Source organism: Salvelinus fontinalis, chromosome 19, assembly GCF_029448725.1.
Source record: "Salvelinus fontinalis isolate EN_2023a chromosome 19, ASM2944872v1, whole genome shotgun sequence".
Classification (NCBI taxonomy): domain Eukaryota; kingdom Metazoa; phylum Chordata; class Actinopteri; order Salmoniformes; family Salmonidae; genus Salvelinus; species Salvelinus fontinalis.
In genome coordinates, this window is record NC_074683.1 from 1,138,663 (window position 1) to 1,158,084 (window position 19,422).

General features: G+C 44.4%; 1 protein-coding gene across 1 annotated transcript; it reads right to left on the reverse strand.

Moving 5' to 3' along the window:
- Window positions 1–877: 877 nt before the first annotated feature.
- On the reverse strand, window positions 878–17,079 carry gpr161a (G protein-coupled receptor 161a). Its single transcript, XM_055870277.1, has 6 exons — window positions 16,728–17,079; window positions 12,796–13,204; window positions 10,140–10,873; window positions 9,257–9,364; window positions 8,332–8,451; window positions 878–4,372 (listed from the first exon to the last, which is right to left on the reverse strand). Exons 2-6 carry the CDS (start codon window positions 13,158–13,160, stop codon window positions 4,095–4,097), a joined length of 1,605 nt encoding a protein of 534 aa, XP_055726252.1. The 5' UTR covers window positions 13,161–13,204; window positions 16,728–17,079; the 3' UTR covers window positions 878–4,094.
- Between the last annotated feature and the right edge of the window lie 2,343 nt (window positions 17,080–19,422).

Genomic DNA, 19,422 nt, shown 5'->3' on the forward strand with positions numbered 1-19,422 from the left:
GCACCATACTGCCAGGTGTTTGACGACCTCTCTGTAGGCTGTCTCATCGCCATTGGTGATCAAGCCGACCACCGTCGTGACATCAGAAAACTTTTGAGTTGGAGTCGTGCATGGCCACACAGTTGTGGGTGAACAGGGAGTACAGGAGGGCGCTAAGCGCACACCCCTGGGGGGCCCCCTGGTTGAGGGTCAGCGTGGCAGAGGCGTTGTCTACTCTTACCACCTGGGGTTGGCCAGTTAAGAAGTTCAGGATCCTATGGTGTTTAATGTTGAGTTGTAGTCGATCAGCATCCTCACATTCTAGGTGGGAGAGGGCAGAGTTAAGAATGCGTTGTCTGTAGATCTGTTGGGGTGGTATGCAAATTGGAGTGGGTCCAGGGTGATGGAGTTGATGTGTGCCATGACCAGCCTTTCAAAGCACTTAATTAGTACAGATGTGAGTGCTACAGGGTGGTAGTCATTGTGGCAGGATGCCTTAAGAGTTTTTGGGGACAGGAATGATGGTAATCAGCTCGAAACGTGGGGATTACAGACTGGGACAAGAGGAGGTTGAAAATGTCTGCCAGCTGGTCTACGCAAGCCCTGAAGACTCCCTGGAATACCGTCTGGGCCTGCGGCCTTACGAGTGTTGACCCGTTTAAAAACCTTACGTCAGCCTCAGAGAGAAATCACCTAGTCCTCCAGATTTGACCCTCATGCAGGGCTCTGTTGTTTTTGTCTAAGCGTGCATAAAAAGGACTTTGTGATTAAATGTATTTGGTTACAGAGTATAGACATTGGCAAGACTAAACTGAATCTGGGAGTCATGGCAGTGAGCAAAATGATAGAAATATTGAAATATTGTTACCCAGCCAACTAAAACACAGAAAGCTTCTGCTATGTATAAAAAAACTTTAATACAACAGTACAAAATGTCTTAGGGCTGGATTCAGTCCAAATCACGGAAGATACGCTTTAAAATGTAAAGGTAATTTCCGATTGAGCTAACATATGCATCGTTTCCCGTGTATGCAGTCTCTGCGAATGCGGGAACACTGCCTTTGAATTTAAATCACGCTGTAAATGCTAATCTTCTGCGATACAGAATGAATCCAGCCCTTAGTGGAAATCAAAAGTGTACAATACCTTACATTCTGGAGTATTGCTCTAACAATGCAGTACCATACTGGGATAGTGACACACAGATAAATAGATATACACGAGGGCCAGTTTATTAGGTACAACACCCTTTTCATAAATGGTTCACTTCTACTGACATGTCCGTGGCTTGCTATATAAAGTAGACAGACAGGCATTGAGAAATTCAGTTACTGTTTGATTGAACGTTCAAATGGGCAAAACAAGTGACCTAAGCGACTTTGAGCGTGGTATGATCGTCGGTGACATGCGCACCGGTTCCAGTATCTCAGAAATGGCCGGCATTCTGTTTTTTCATGCACTACAGTGTCTAGGGTCTACCTAGAATGGTGCGACCCAACAACAACAAAAAATTCAGTCAGCAGCAGTCCTGTGGGAGAAAACAGCTCGATGATGAGAGGTCGAATGGCAAATCACGGAGCAGTACAACAGCGGTGTGCAGAACGGCATCTTGGAACGCACAACTCGTCGGTTCTTGTCACGGATATTGAAGAATATGACCACACCGGGTTCCACTCCTATCAGCTAAAGACAAAAAGAAGCAGCTCCTGTGGGAACGCGATCAACACTGGACAATTGAATGGAAAAACGTTGCCTGGTCCGACGAATCCCGGTTCCTGTTGAGTCATGCCGATGGCAGAGTCAGGATTTGGTGTCAGCAGCATGAGTGCATGGTCCCATCCTGCCCGGTGTCAACGGTACAGGCTGGTGGCGGTGGTGTAATGGTGTGGGGATTTCTTTCCTGGCTAACGTTAGATCCCTTGATACCAATTGAGCGATGTTTCTATACCCCAAATAATTCAGGCTGTTCTGGAAGCAAAAGGTGGGTCCCGACCCAGTACTAGATGCGTGCACCTAATAAACTGAGGTAAACACCCCAAATTGCTAATAGGATCGACAGTGATTCTCTCAGGGTGAGAAATGGTTCTCTAGTGAAGTGATTCAGAATGTATAACGTGTTAGATATGTGATGATAACTATAGTGTTTGAACAAGGGATGGTAACCTTAGCCTGGCTTCAGATCAGTATGTGCTTGAGAGCACAGTCAGAGGCGTTGACTAAAGCAGCACTTACAGATCTGGGATCAGGTTAGGTGTCCCTCGCTACAGGGACATAGAGAGCCCACATGACATGTACCAGAAATCCTAACCAACAGAGTAACATTTTTGAAAAATACAGTAATACTGTAAGTGGCTTTATGTTGTCCTATTATGTGCTTGACTTTGTCAGTCTGATAAAATACCACAGTCCTGCAAAGCCTGCAGCTCACCCACACTAGGACCATTGTAGAGTAATACTGACAGGAGAGATACACTACATGACCAAAAGTATGTGGACACCTGCCCGTCAAAAATCTAATTACAAAATCATGGCCATTAAAATGGAGTTGGTCCCCCCTTTGTTGCTACAACAGCCTCCCATGTTCTGGGAAGGCTTTCCACTAGACATTGGAACATTGCTGCTGGGAATTGCTTCCAATCAGCCACAAGAACATTAGTGAGGTCGGGCATTGATGTTGGGCGATTAGGCCTGGCTCGCAGACAGCATTCCAAATCATCCCAAAGGTGTTTGATGGGGTTGAGGTCAGGGCTCTGTGCAGACCAGTCAAGTTCTTCCACACCGATCTTGACAAACAATTTCTGTGTGGACTTCGCTTTGTGCACGGGGACATTGTCATGCTGAAACAGGCAAGGGCCTTCCCCAAACTGTTGCCACAAAGTTGGAAGCACAGAATCGTCTAGAATGTCATTGTATGCTGTAAGGTTAAGATTTCCCTTCACTGGAACTAAGGGGCCTAACCAAAACCATGAAAAACAGCCCAAGACCATTATTCCTCCTCCACCAAACTTTACAGTTGGCACTACGCATTGGGGCAGGTAGCGTTCTCCTGGCATCCTATGACGGAGCCACGTTGAAAGTCACTGAGCTCTTGAGTAAGGCCATTCAACTGCCAATGTTTGTCTATGGAGATTGCACGGCTGTGTGCTCGATTTTATACACCTGTCAGCAACAGGTTTGGCTGAAATAGCCAAATCCACTAATTTGAAGGGGTGTCCACATACTTTTGTATATATATAGTGTACTTGATAAGTCACGGCTTTCCAAAACAACATACAAATCAGAAGGGGACAGATTCATACTCTGGGTACTGCATTATTCAAGTGCATTCAAATGTACTTTATCTTCTAGGGTATGTTTTCACATGCCGTACTGTGAAATGTTATAGTATACAGGAAGTTGGTCCTCTGCTCTAAAAGCATTACAGCTACTGAGAACCAGGAAGTTCTCCTCCCGGGAATACCTGGCCACGTTCAGTTGGCAAATGTTGTGAAACGTTGCAGATAGAAATGTCACGAATAGAACTAACATGATCCCTTATTTGACATGTCATTGAGGCATGTTTGTTCTACATAACACATTTCTATATGAACGTTCCACAACATTGTTCCCTGCTGAACGCACCAAAACTACACAACAGACTTATCTGTTCACACCAGCAAGAGGCAGACTTTAAGCATGGAAAGAAAATATGGAATAAGTGGCTTAAGATATTATCATAGGCATAAACAAAAGCTTTCAAATTAAAATACAAACATTGAACCGTCAAGATACAGTAGTTAAGGCTTCCTATTTAACAGAGGTGTATATATAGTACAACTAGCAAGGCACTCAATATATGGCACGCATTTGGTCCAAAAATGTCCTTAGTGTGTCTATTGCTATTTAAGATTTCAACGTATGAAAATTGGTCATTGGGCCCACTTGTTGATGTGAAGTATCTATTCACATGAGAATAGATACAGAGGCATGCACTGTAATTGGCAGAAGCCTTGCATTGTTATAAATGTCTATTTTAAATATATACACTGTGCGTACTGAGTTCAAAGATTATAAAGTATGCAATGCCCAATGTACCATAAACTTAGGTACCTAAAAGAAGAAAAGGGATATTTATTCTATGCATTCTCCCTCTCTTGGTCTTCTCTGTCGTCTTTGACGATCCCTTCATCGATGCTCTCCAGCCTCAGCCTCTGACCGTCAAGGTAACGGGGCCTCTGTGCCCCCCTCGCCGCAGCCGCAAACAACACCCCAGATAGGGGTGTGTCCTCGCCAAAGAGGGTGAGCTTAGCGTCGCTTTCGATGGCCCTGGCCAGGCAGGAGGCGAAGGTGTCCAGAGATTTGTGTATCTCTACTTGGACCTGGACAGTAGAAGGGATGGTGGTGCTCTCTGCAGCTGAGAGGAAAAGGAACAGAAATTTAGTTATCGGGTCATCCTTGCATTAAATAGTTACAGCACTATTACAATGAATGGTGATGAAGACCTGATGCAAAATTGCTCCAATAAATATTGAAGACATTTACACAGAAGTCTGTTTGCTCAAATGCCTAAGTGGAACGTATGTACTAGTGACGGGAAATTTGAGTATTTTTACTGGCTCAAATCTTTTCAACTTATTTCATTAATTAATTTTAATAATTTTTAATTTCATTAATTCTTTAACCGTAAAAGTCTTGGTTTCATGCATGTTAACATCAGAAGCCTCCCTCCCTAAGTTTCTTTTATTCACTGCTTTAGCACACTACGCCAACCCTGATGTCCTAGCCGCATCTGAATCCTGGCTTAGGAAGGTCACCAAAAATTCTGAAAATTCCATCCCCAACTACAACATTTCCCTCCAAGATAGAACTGCCAAAGGGGGCCAAAGTTGCAATCTACTGCAGAGATAGCCTGCAGAGTTCTGTCATGCTATCCAGTTCTGTGCCCAAACAATTCGAGTTTCTACTTTTAAAAATCCACCTGTCCAGAAATAAGTCTCTCACTTGTGCCGCTTGTTATAGACCCACAGCTGTGCCCTAGACACCATATGTGAATTAATTGCCCCCCATTTATCTTCAGAGTACTGTTAGGTAACCTAAACTGGGATATGCTAAACACCCCGGCCATCCTACAATCTAAGATAGATGCCCTCAATCTCACACAAATTATCATGGAACCTACCAGGTCCAACCCTAAATCCGTAAACACAGGCACTCTCATAGATATCATCCTGACCAACCTGCCCTCTAAATACACCTCTGCTGTCTTCAACCAGGATCTCAGCAATCACTGCCTCACTGGCTGCGTCCGTAATGGGTCCGCGGTCAAACGACCACCCCTCATCACTGTCAAACGCTCCCTAAAACACTTTAGCGAGCAGGCCTTTCTAATCAACCTGGCCCGGGTATCCTGGAAGGATATTGACCTCATTCCGTCAGTTGAGGATGCCTGGTTGTTCTTTAACTGCTTTGGGATAGGGGGCAGCCTTTTCACTTTTGGATGAATAGCGTGCCCAGAGTGAACTTCCCCCTACTCAGTCACAGATGCTAATATATGCATATTATTAGTATTGGATAGAGAACACTCTGAAGTTTCTAAAACTGTTTGAATGATGCCTGTGAGTATAACGGAACTCATATGGCAGGCAAAAACCTGAGAAAAAATCCAAACAGGAAGTCGGAAATCTGAGGTTTGTAGTTTTTGAACTCAGCCCCTATCGAATTCACAGTGGGATATGGGTTATGTTGCACTTCCTAATGCTTCCACTAGATGTCAACTGTCTTTAGAACGTTGTTTCAGGCTTCTCATGTGAAGGGGGGCCGGATGGGAGCTGTTTGACTAAGGGGTCTGCCAGCAGCCTCGTTCTCAGTCACGCGCATTTCACATAAGAGGTGAAATGCGCGTTCCATTGTGTTATTACACATGTACACACTGTACGTTTGTTTATCCCATGTATAACTCCCATGTGTAACTCTGTTGTTTTTGTCGCACTGCTTTGCTTTGTCTTGGCCAGGTCGCAGTTGTAAATGAGAACTTGTTCTCAACTGGCCTACCTGGTTAAATAAAGGTGAAATAAAATAAAAAATATTTAAAATTGATTCAGTAATGGCCAAAGCACACAGGACCCCCTACCGGCGACCTAAAAACTTGAAAGAATCATGATTCTACAAGCCTCTCGTTCACCATAGGGGGGTTATTGGAGCTGTCCCTTTAAGCCTATTTTTCTGAACTCAGTGAGGTACGCTTACTTTTTTGTGCAGTGTGAACACTCCAAAGGAACTCAGACCCCTCAAAAGAACCCCCAAAGCGAATCGAACTGAGAACATCTAGAGAGGTGGTCTCAGGCGGTCCCTTTTTAAGGACAATGCGAACGCAAAGCTCCCCAGGTTCCCTTGTCATTATTCCCGCACCACACTAGACTACTGCAACACCGTTTCCCCTGCCATAACCCCTCACACTAGACTACTGCAACACCGTTGCCCCTGCCATAACCCCTCGCACTAGACTACTGCAACACCGTTTCCCCTGCCATAACCCCTCACACTAGACTACTGCAACACCGTTGCCCCTGCCATAACCCCTCACACTAGACTACTGCAACACCGTTTCCCCTGCCATAACCCCTCACACTAGACTACTGCAACACCGTTTCCCCTGCCATAACCCCTCACACTAGACTACTGCAACACCGTTTCCCCTGCCATAACCCCTCACACTAGACTACTGCAACACTGTTTCACCTGCCATAACCCCTCACACTAGACTACTGCAACACCGTTTCCCCTGCCATAACCCCTCACACTAGACTACTGCAACACCGTTTCCCCTGCCATAACCCCTCACACTAGACTACTGCAACACCGTTTCCCCTGCCATAACCCCTCACACTAGACTACTGCAACACTGTTTCACCTGCCATAACCCCTCGCACTAGACTACTGCAACACCGTTTCTCCTGCCATAACCCCTCGCACTAGACTACTGCAACACCGTTTCCCCTGCCATAACCCCTCACACTAGACTACTGCAACACCGTTTCCCCTGCCATAACCCCTCGCACTAGACTACTGCAACACCGTTTCCCCTGCCATAACCCCTCGCACTAGACTACTGCAACACCGTTTCCCCTGCCATAACCCCTCACACTAGACTACTGCAACACCGTTTCCCCTGCCATAAACCCTCACAATAGACTGCTGCAACACCGTTTCCCCTGCCATAACCCCCCGCACTAGACTACTGCAACACCGTTTCCCGTGCCATAACCCCTCACACTAGACTACTGCAACACCGTTTCCCCTGCCATAACCCCTCACACTAGACTACTGCAACACCGTTTCCCCTGCCATAAACCCTCGCACTAGACTACTGCAACACCGTTTCCCCTGCCATAACCCCTCACACTAGACTGCTGCAACACCGTTTCCCCTGCCATAACCCCTCACATTGGTGCCACAAAAGATGTGCAGGTTCACAGAAATAAACGTTTCTGGGTTTTGGATATTGATTATCAAGGACGCATAGAAATTCCAAGTGTGTGGATTTTTTAGTTTAGATAATTTGTTTGCAATATGTGATCTATAGGCTAAGAGAGCTTCATAAACTGTATATTGATTTTGGGGTTTGAATAGGGTGAGAAGACAACATATTTGCTGAGAATCATAAAAAGGGTACACAATCTCTAGTTCTTAAAGGGGCAGTAGCCTACCTTGGGTGTACAATTTTCAATTACAGCATTATTTATTTGAAAGTCATTCTATTGCTATTTGTTCTGTTAACAATCACATTTACATGTTAATAGTATCTTCTGATTACAATTATTATGGCTCATATTTTGACTAAATGCAATCTATTAGCTTCCAAAATGTAAGTAGGTATATCTAGCTGTTCAATAACACATTCTGATTGAAAGGCTTGTCCTGATCTTTGTAAAAACTTAGAGTATATCTTGGAAAAACATAGCAATGTGAATGCAAAGAGGACTCGGTCCACAAAACAGTTGAAGTGCACTGGAAAAAGAGTTGAGTCCTCATTCAAAGGCAAAGAGAACTGAGTTCTTTTATATTTTTTTACCCCAGAGTTCACTTTAAGGAAGACTGAGATCGGTTTGTTTAAAAGAGGACTATATGTGAAAACACCCTTAGAAACTTAGTAAAAAATGTGCTTCAAACAATGTACAGATGCGATTGCTTGGCATACAAATAAAATGATTTATTGATAGCTTTGAATCGAGGTCTAGATGCGACCGCCACCGGACTACTTTGACTCTTGACGGAATACAATTGCTTGACTGCCGCGAGGGAAATAAGCACAATATTGTTCGAACTGCAGCAGCCCCCCAAACGTTTCATTCTCGAGTGAGAACGGACAGGTACCTTTGGAATTCTGCTGTTGCTCGTCTTCAAAGGTGACCGAGCTCCGCCTCTTTACGGCCACGCTTCCAATGTGGGAGGAGCCATCTGTGGAGAAGTTGTCAAGCAGCATCACGTCTGTACCTGTATGGGGAAAGGGGGGGGATTCATGATCTTCAGTATTTTGTAGTGCAGTATTTCAGTAGAGATTAAGGAACCAAAAGATGCATAGCAGACAGACACTAAAGAAAATAAATCCTATTGTACTTACAATGTGTGTCTTCTCTAAACGAATCCGAAAGACTCAAAATAGTATTAAATCAGGTAACTCAGTTGATAGAGCATGGCGCTTGAAATGCCAGGGTTGTGGGTTCGATTCCCACGGGGGACCAGTATGAGAAAAAAAAGTATGAAAATAATAAGAGCGTCTGCTAAATGACAAAAAAATTTAAATGTGAAAAAAGTGACACCTGTGACGACACCTGTTGAGTCTGCACCAATGAGGAGCATCACACACACGACAGATGATTACACATGATAATACAGTACACACCCTACCATCTACCCTCTGCCAAGACATGAGCCACAAACCAGGAATCTGGGCTGATCAGAACACAGCTAAGGGATGATGATGATACAACAGAGAACTAGGCTAAACAATATTTATCAGCAATAAAGCCCTATGGGGGCAGTTTTAAAAGGTACTGGAAGACCAGGGGCGTATTCATTATGTTGCAAAACATTTATTCAACGGAAGCAAATGAAAAAGGGAGGGACCCTGTTTGGTTCTTAAACGATAAACAGCTTCCACAATGAATATGCCCCAGCTATATCTGTACTGTTCAGTACATTCAGACACTGCATTTTGACTAGGACCTAAAGGCCTTGTTTGAATCGTCTTATGGAAACAGTGTCGTGTCTTTGCCAGCTTCCTGTGTGCGCCACTCACATGAGTCCTGAGTGAAACTGAAGCCGGTGTCTCCAGTGCTGCTGCCGGGGGCCAGGAGCTGCCCTCCTCCCACCAACATGGCCGTCAGGTGAGGGGACATGCCCAGGTCTGCAGGAAGAAACACAACAGCAAAGTCAAATATACAACGCCATACAATTAGGGCTGGCACAATTATGTATAATCAAATAACCAACGGTTATGGATGAAGACAGTGATGAAAATAAAATAACCGTCATAGGTGTTTGTTCCACAATTGGTTGACTGAAGACGGGACAGCCGCCCATTCATGCGTTAGTGTCCCTTTCTGCGGTAACATGGACTCTTACCAACGTGATTCAACTTTTTTTTTTCTCCTTACTGAAATAAGCAAGGAGTTTTCGGTTGCCTAGGCAATGCCCCTATCCCTGCAGCAGCACACATAGAAATATAATGAATAGAACGGCTTGGAACCTCTAGCCCTGGCCATTTGACTGGTAGTTTACCCTCGCAATGGCTGCCTGGTATTGTGACGCAATAATTTCCATGGTAATGTAGAATGTTAATTCAAATGATGTTCAGTTGAATCAACAAATCCCAGCACATATTGATGGGTATACTTCCTGCTCTACTCTTATCGGTACACTCGCAATAGCAGCCAGTCCACCCATTATGCCATCATTGACTTGAATGGGAATGCCCATACGTAATGACCGTCACAGCCCTACATACAACACACCACAACACAATGTAACACAGTCAACATAACTATTAACACAATAGCAGGGTCAGCCATACAACACAACAAAGAACACAACAGAACAAGGTTTTCAGCACACAAAGCCAGTTCAAACCTCATCCATCCTCAGCCTCAACCTAACAGCACCAGCAACCTCCCCCTGCTCACCTGTGATGCGGTTGGAGATGCTGAAGAGGCGTGACGTGCGGTGGCGTGTGGCGAACGACTCCACGCGGTAGTAGCGATCCCCGAAACACATGCCCAGCAGTTCCTTGCGCACAGTCTTGTTCCACAGGCCGTAGATGAGCGGGTGGCAGACGGCGCTGCAGAAGGACAGCCAGGCCACCAGGGTCTCCAAGCCCTGGGACACGCTGCCCTGACCCCACAGGGCCTCCGTACACACCACCCCCACGTAGGGGCCCCAGGTCACCAGGAAGGTCCCGATCACCACCATAATGGTGACGAAAGCCTTGCACTGGCTCCCAGCATACACTAAACTCCACCGGCTTCCATTGGACGACGTGGACGTAGATGAGTTTTTACGCTGGTCGTTCCTCTGAGCCCCCGATGACGTTTCTTCTGAAGACGCGACCACCGTCGTCCCACAATGCACCTTGCGGGCCTTGAGGCGTGCCACGCGGAAGATTACGCCGTAGCATGCCAACATGGCGAGCAGCGGCGGCAGACTGCACCAGGTGACCCAGAAGGCGGTGTAGGCAGGGGTGCGGTGCCAGGCCGCCACGCATGTCCACTTGAAGCGGTCGAACTCGAAGGAGGACCAGCCAAAGAGGGGTGGCAGGCAGCCCACCAGGGAGTGCAGCCACACATAGGCGATTGCCACCACCGCCCGGTTGCCTGTGATCTTCATGGGGTAGATCATGGGGTACAGTACAGCATAGTACCTGTGGGCACAATGATAATGACATTATCAAATCCATACATTCTATCAGTGTAAATTATTGCACACAATATGATAGATCGTGAGGCAATGGAGAGAAATAAACATCGCAGTTAGGGAATCCTACATAAATTTTTAAGTGCAAGGAAATTCCAGCAAAAAAGTATGTCCCGGGGATGAGCAGCATAACAACCAACCAGCCAGGAAGTGACAGGGATTTTTAGGCTACGGTCACAGAGCCTCCGTGTCTGGCAAAAGTTAGGAGATGCTTAATGGAAGATGGAATTAAGATATAATTAAAAGTTAAAGGAAAAAGATGGGCTACAACAACCAAGAGCCAACAGGTAGGCCTCTACTTAATTTTCTGAATGGAGTTGATGAGAAAGCGCACGACTGCAGCCTCAACTAGCCTTGCTCGCTAATATTAACTAGCTCCTCCTGGTTTGATGCAGTCAAGACCGGTACTACGTATTGGATGTTAAATAACCTATACTGAACAAAAATATAAAAGCAACATGCAACAATTTCATGACTAGGAATACAGATACAAATCTGTTGGTCACAGATAACTTACAAAAAAGGTAGGGGCATGGATAAGAATCTGGTGTGCTCACCATTTGCCTCATGCAGCATGACATCTCTCGCATACAGTTGATCAGGCTATTGACTGTGGCCTGTGGAATGTTGTCCCACTCCTCTTCAATGGCTGTGGCTGTGCGAAGTTACTGGATATTGGCGGGCACTGGAACACGCTGTCGTACACTTCGATCCAGAGCATCCCAAACTTGCTCAATGAGGGACATGTCTGTCGAGTATGCAGGCCATGGACATTTTCAGCTTCCGTGTATTGTGTACAGATCCTTCCGACATTGGGCAGTGTATTATCAGGCTGAAACATGAGGTGATGGCGCCAGACGAATGGCACAACAATGGGCCTCAGGATCTCATCACTGTCTCTCTGTGCATTCTAATTGGAATCGATAAAATGCTAATTGTGTTGGTTGTCCGTAGCTTATGCCTGCCCACACCATAACCCCACCGCCACCATGGGGCACTGTTCACAACGTTGACATCAGCAAACTGCTCGCCCACACAACGCCACACACGTGGTCTGCGGTTGGTAGGCCGGTTGGACGTACTGCCAAATTCTCTAAAATTTACATTGGAGGCGGTTTATGGTAGAGAAATTAACATTCAATTCTCTGGCAACAGCTCTGGAGGACATTCCAGCAGTCAGAATGCCAATTGCACGCTCCCTCAAAACTTGAGACATCTGTGTTAGAGTGGCCTTTTATTGTTCCCAGCACAATGTGCACCAGTGTAATGATCATGGTGTTTAATCAGCTTCTTGATATGCCACAGCTGTCAGGTGGATGGATAATTTTGGTAAAGGAGAAATGCTCTCCAACAGGAATCTAAATACATTTGCGCACTACATTTGAAAGAAATAAGCTTTTTGTGTATATGGAAAATTTCAGGGAGCTTTTATTTTAGCTCATGAAACATGGGACCAACACTTTACATGTTGTGTTTATATTTTTGTTCAGTGTAGATATGGCACATATTAGTCTACTATAGTGCGAGTCAGCTTGTTGGATGGTTGCTGTCTCTCGTCTCTCCCTCCTTCCCGTCTCACTCGCTGACAGTATGGCCCCTCCCCCGCCTGCTAGAGCAGCACCTCTCCCTCCTCTCGTGCTTTATCTGCTGCTTCCCTCACTTGGCTTGGATCGGGCCAGGTCTGGATCTGATCAGGTATATACAGAACGGGTCTCTATATTTAAAAACGTATTTATGCATATCGGATCCGGGTGGGAAAACCACAGGTCCATTTCGGAACGGGTCCAAAGTGAACATCTCCAGCACAACATCCCCAACAAACATACTGTACCTTGCAAGCAGCCATCCTAGTGTAGTACTATCACTGACCTGTCAATGGCAATGGCCCCCAGGGTGAGCATACTGGCCGAGCTGATGAGCAGGTAGATCAGGGCTGTAAAGTTGCACCACACCACACCAAACACCCACTCCCGCCGCGCTGAGCTCACCGCCACAAAGGGTAACACCAGCACTGACAGCAGCAGGTTGGACAGGGTCAGGCTGAACACAAACTTGTTGCTGGGTGTGAGGAGGTAGGGCCTGCGGTACAGGGTGGCCACGATGAGGAAGTTGCCCAGGCAGGCCAGGAGGGCGATGGTGACGATGAACACTGACTCAAGCACCACCGGGCCCCCACCAGCGTCCCACGCAGCAGTGGCGTTTCCCGCAGTGGAGACATTCCCGCTAGCATTCATGGTGAGACGCTGGGCTGCCGGAGGAGACAGGGCATACCGGGGGACTAGGAGGGGAGAAGATAGGGTTAGAATGAACTGCACACAACCACAGGCTTGGAGTTGAGGTTAGTTGGGGTTGAAGCCTCAAGGGTTCAAATGTAGTTTTCCCAGACTGACCCAAGGTCAGTTTTGCATTTTATCCTCTAATGGTTAGGTTAGGACACACACAAACACACTCTCTCCCCCTTGCTCTCATTGTTTAGCTAGTGCGTAAGCTATGCACATTGTATATGTATGGGGAAGAAGAGAAGCCAGATTAGTTCACTAAACTGAAAACAAAGAGAGACTGACTGGACTGACATTTATACATGTTTGTTTATACATTTGTCAATCTAATTACACAAATGTGCCCAACGTAACAGTACAAAATACTGTAGTCTAGTTAGATTTATTCAGGTTTCAACGTTTTATTGTCACGTGCACAGCTTACAGTAGGTGTAAAACAGTGAAATGCTTAGCCTGAAGACTCACACTAAATTCTGCAGCTGCTCTGTCGTTCGCTACATACTTTAGTCTGAGACTGCCATCATTGAAGTTGTTTATTGTTAAGACGAGGGGCATTGTACAATTGTAAGTCATCAGCGATTGGATTGTCTCTAACCAATCAGAGTATCAAAGCCAATAAAACATTTTCAAAACACCAAACCCACGCGTGTTCTGTCTCTGGCCCAACCCATCGGATTCTGGACCAATCAGACGGCCAGGAATGTGTATACATTCGGTGAAGGGTCGTGCAGGTATTCAGAGCCAGACTCATTGCAGAGAATAAACGAATGTCTGTGGCGTAGCATTTGGCCAGTGAAAGGAGTCTGGGCAGCCAGGCAATAAAATGCTTACTTGCGAGCTCATCCCAACAGAGCAGTAATAATTTAAAAAAAATAAAACACGAGAAATGCAAAAAAATTGAGAATGCAGTTATATACAGGTCAGTGCCAGTACCATTATTAGAATGTGCATGGGTAATGGAGTGATTGAGGTAGTTATGTACATGTAAACAGGGGTAAAAAGTGACTGGTAGCAAGATAAATATGAATGATAATAATAATCAATATAGCAGCAGCATAAGTGGATGTGAGCATGGTGATGAGTGTGTGTATGTGTACACTGAGTTTACAAAACATTAAAGATACCTGCTCTTTCCATGACATAGACTGACCAGGTGAAAGCTATGATCCCTTATTGATGTCACTTGATAAATCCACTTCAATCAGTGTAGATGAAGGGGAGGAGACAGATTAAAGAAGGATTTTTAAGCCTTGAGACATGATTGTGTGATTCAGAGGGTGAATGGGCAAGACAAAAGATCTAAGTGCCTTTGAACTGGGTATGGTAGGTGCCAGACTCACCGGTTTGTGTCAAGAACTGCAACGCTGCTGGGTTATTCACGCTCAACAGTTTCCCGTGTGTATCAAGAATGTTATACCACTCAAAGGACATGCAGCCAACTTGACAACTTTGAGAAGCATTGGAGTCAACATGGCCAGTACCCTGCGGAATGCTTTCGACACCTTGTAGAGTTCTGGGGGGGGACACTCAATATTAGGAAGGTGTTCCTAATGTTTGGCATACTAAGTGTCAGTGTAGGTGTGTGTCTGTGTGGGTAAATACCTGTGGATGAACATTGAGTCAGTGCTGATGGTTTGTGGGTGAGGGAGGCAGTAGTTGTTAGCTATTCAACAGTCTTTGGCAATTTTGGGATGGCTGGGAGCTCACCCCCAGTGATGCTATCGGGCCGTGGTTTCTTACATTAAATGGGATAATATGGCATGGAAACACAGCCAGACAGCAAAGACAACAAGATAAGGATTTGATCCCTTGAATCCAGACCAGAGATCCAGACTTGCACAGCTGGAATGCAGAATAAACTTACACACCCTGTGGAATAGATGAAACTGTTTTCCTTCATTCCGTGACCTAAAAATAATACCTAGTTATAAAATTGTATGGCTAAATACAGGGAGTGCCAGCGGGAGTCTATGTAGCTAGACAAGTTACTTTTGTACGTGTTGCATTAGCTAGGCTTACAATTTACAGAGTAAGCTCGGCTTACAATTTTCAGAGTAAGCTACAGCCTAATAGTGATCTAAAGGAGACTAACGTTACTGCTTATGTCCAAGGACCCTACATGTTCTGTTTAGAGGCGAATTGGCTCTGGCAACAAAATACTCCATCTAAACATGAATCGATTGTCAATTGCGGTACAGTTCTAGAAACATAAAGCCCTCTATTTCGATACCACATCAAAATAATTCCACAAATGCAAATTATACAATTAACCGGTTAACACTGTTGAAGTCGACTGTGTTTTTCAGTGACAACACGTTTGTGGCGTCCGTCTTCCATTTACACACAGGTGTTCGGAGACAGATGGGCAATGAACACAGGTAGTTGATTCGGTCTTCCGTAAACAAACGCTGAAACACGGCCATGTGGGAACCCTAACCCTATAAAATGTGTGTAGTAATTTAACCTTTTTTTTTTTTAAATGATCCATCGCTGATATACGGTACGTTTCCAAAACCTTACCGAGCGCGGAGGCTGTTAACAAAACTGGCATGGCCCGAAGATACTATCACAGCTCGAACAATGAGCCAGATGTTTCACCCAATGTATAAATCTGAAGTATGGAGAAATCTGAAACATCCGGTTGGCGATTCCACTCACCACCATATATGGTGATGAGAGGAAGCCCAGTGACTGGCAGTGGGAGAAAATGGAGCGAGAGATTTTGGCCGACATTATGTTCATCAATGAAACGTTTGGGTTCAATAGAGTTGTCTGGTCCCAAAAATAGAATATGTTACGAACAGAGTCGCCTACCTTTTGTAGACTTTATCCCTTTGGCCATTTTTTTTTTTTTTAAGGAATGCAAGGGCGAATCGAGTTACTGCAGATATGCACTTCCTAACGGAAATACATGCTACAACGCACCAATAGGATCTCGCCCACCTCCTTGCTTGTTCTGCCCACTGACTCATTTGCTCCCATTGGAAATGACAGACTACGGTCCATCTTGGGTTAGTTATAAAAAATCTTTGATACTATTGGCTATAGGCAGTAAAGATAAATAGCGTTTATGAATTAGATAGCTGCAGCCTAGTTATTTACTGTCAACAAAACTCTAACAGCTCAGGTCACCCCTTCAAATATTAAACCTAAAACTTTCCAGATGTACTACTTTAACTACATTTGCTGTCAAGAAAAGGTCGTTCAGTTGTTTTTGGAGTTTGTCAAATAATTATTTATACAGACAGCACTGGGGGAGGGGTTAACGTAGACAAAAAAAAAAACACGAGTTTCGCATGATTGACACAGACACTGTTCACTCATTGTTACAAATGACAACATACATACGCTTCAATAACCTATAAAGGCCTAGCTAGCTACTTACACAATTTCTAATATTTAAAGGTTTTGAATACAGTCGTCCCCCTTTGACCCTGTTTCTAGCTAGCTTCTACTAACTCGCTAGCTAAACTTTCTCCATTGTCCTGGCAGACCCCACCTCCACTACTATTATCTTCTCACCTCTAGAACAGCGTTGAGGACCGTCATCTCCTACGAACTGGCAACGAATGTTGTGTTCCTTGGCACTACAACTTTAATTCAACGTAGAAATAGTTGTTGAATTTTCCCCATTTCATAGTTATCCTTTCGCTACAAATTTCAAGTCTGTCAGTTCTCGGTTTCAATGGCGTCATCCACTAGCCTTCACTGAATGAACTCAGTCTTCTCTGTCCTTGCTGGCGGGTCCCCCTTCTCAGTATGTGGGTGGTCTGTTATGGGTGTTACTTGAGTTAGTTTTTATGCAAGACAGTTGCATTTGCTTTCACGTTCAACATGATACAAATAGCCTACGTCGACGAGTGAAACAATATGTTTGTTGCTGTAATAAAAAATAGGCTAACTAGCGGATAAGGCTATGTCTACACATTTGGTTGGTTTCGTTAACGTTTATATCTGTAGGAATGACATTTGAGCAGTAAGTAGGCCTAATACATTATCACAGCATATTGGCTACAGTGCATTCGGAAAGCATTCAGACCTCTTGACTTTTTACAAAATGTGTTACGTTACATCCTTATTCTAAAATTGATTAAATCGTTTTTTCCCCTCATCAATCTACACACAATACCCAATACTGGCAAAGCAAAATCAGGTTTAGACATTTTTGCAAATGTATTAAAAATAAAACATTGAAATATCACATTTGTATTTACTGCAAAGGCAGCAGCTACTCTTCCTGGAGTCTGGAAGAATTAAGGTAGCTATACAAATACTGTACAATACATTCATTACAGAATTCACAACACACTAGGTGTGTGCCCTCAGGCCCATACTCAACTACCACATATCTACAACACAAAATCCATGTGTGTGTATAGTGCGTATGTTATCGTGTGTGTATCCATGTGTCTGTATGTGTGTGTGTGTATCCGTTTGTGTTACTTCACAGTCCCAGCTGTTCCATAAGGTGTATTTTTACCTGCTTTTTAAATCTGATTCTACTGCTTGTATCAGTTACCTGATGTGGAATAGAGTTCCATGTAGTCATGGCTCTATGTAGTACTGTGCGCCTCCCATAGTCTGTTCTGGACTTGGGGACTGTGAAGAGACCTCTGGTGGCATGTATTGTGGGGTATGCATGGGTGTCCGAGTTGTGTGTTAGTATTTAAACAGACAGCTCTGTACCTTCAGCTTAACCTCTTACGAAAACAAGTAATGATGATGTCAATCTCTCTTCCACTTTGAGCCATGAGAGATTGACATGCATGTCATTCATGTTAGCTCTACCGGGGACTTTTAAATGGCCAGCCGTGCTTCCCTGTTCTGAGGCAACTGCAATTTTCCCAAGTACCTCTTTGTGGCACCTGACCACACTACTGAACATTAGTCCAGGTGCGACAAAACCAGGTCCTGTAGGACATGCCTTGTTGATAGTGTTGTTAAGAATGCAGAATAGCGCTTTGTTATAGGCTACTGTTGTATCAATATGTTTTGACCATGACAGTTTACAATCCAGGGTAACTCCAAGCAGTTTAGTCACCTCAACTTGCTCAATTTCCACATTATTCATTACGAGATGTAGTTTAGGTTTAGGCTTTAGTGAATGATTTGTCCCAAATACAATGCTTTTAGTTAGGACAAACTTATTCCTTGATACCCATTCCCGAAACTAACTGCAGCTCTTTGTTAAGTGTTGCAGTCATTTCAGTTGCTGTAGTAGCTGACGTGTATAGTGTTGAGTCATCTGCATACATAGACACACTGGCCTTACTCAAAGGTAGTGGCATGTCGTTAGTAAAGACTGAAAAAAGCAAGGGGCCTAAACAGCTACCCTGGGGAATTCCTGCTTCTACCAGAATTATGTTTGAGATGCTTCCATTAAAGAACACCCTCTGTGTTCTGTTAGACAAGTAACTCTTTATCCACATTATAGCAGGGGGTGTAAAGCCATAACATATCAGTTTTTCCAGGGGCAGAATATGATCGATAATGTCAAAAGTTGCACTTAAGCAATCATTTTATCATACATTTTTCTAAGCCAACCATCATTAATTTGTGTAAGTGCTGTGCTTGTTGAGTGTCCTTCTCTATATGCATGCTGAAAGTCTGTTGTCAATTTGTTTACTGTGAAATAGCATTGTATCTGGTCAAACACAATTTTTTCCAGAAGTTTACTAAGGGTTGGTAACAGGCTGATTGGTCGGCTATTTGAGCCAATAAAGGGGGCTTTACTATTCTTGGGTAGCGGAATTACTTTAGCTTCCCTCCAGGCCTGAGGGCACACACTTTCTAGTAGGCTTAAATTAAAGATGTGGCAAAGAGGAGTGGCAATTTCGTCCGCTATTATCCCACATACAGTACCAGTCAAAAGTTTGGACACACCTACTCATTCAAGGGTTTTTCTTTATTCGACCTATTTTCTACATTGTAGAATAATAGTGAATACATCAAAACTATGAAATAACACATATGGAATCATGTAGTAACCAAAAAAGTGTTAAACAAATCAAAAATATATTTTAGATTCTTCAAAGTAGTCACCCTTTGCCTTGATAACAGCTTTGCACACTCTTGGCATTCTCTCAACCAGCTTCACCTTGAATGCTTTTCCAACAGTCTAGAAGGAGTTTCCACATATGCTGAGCACTTGATGGCTGCTTTTCCTTCACTCTGCAGTCCAACTCATCCCAAACCATCTCAATTGGGTTGAGGTCGG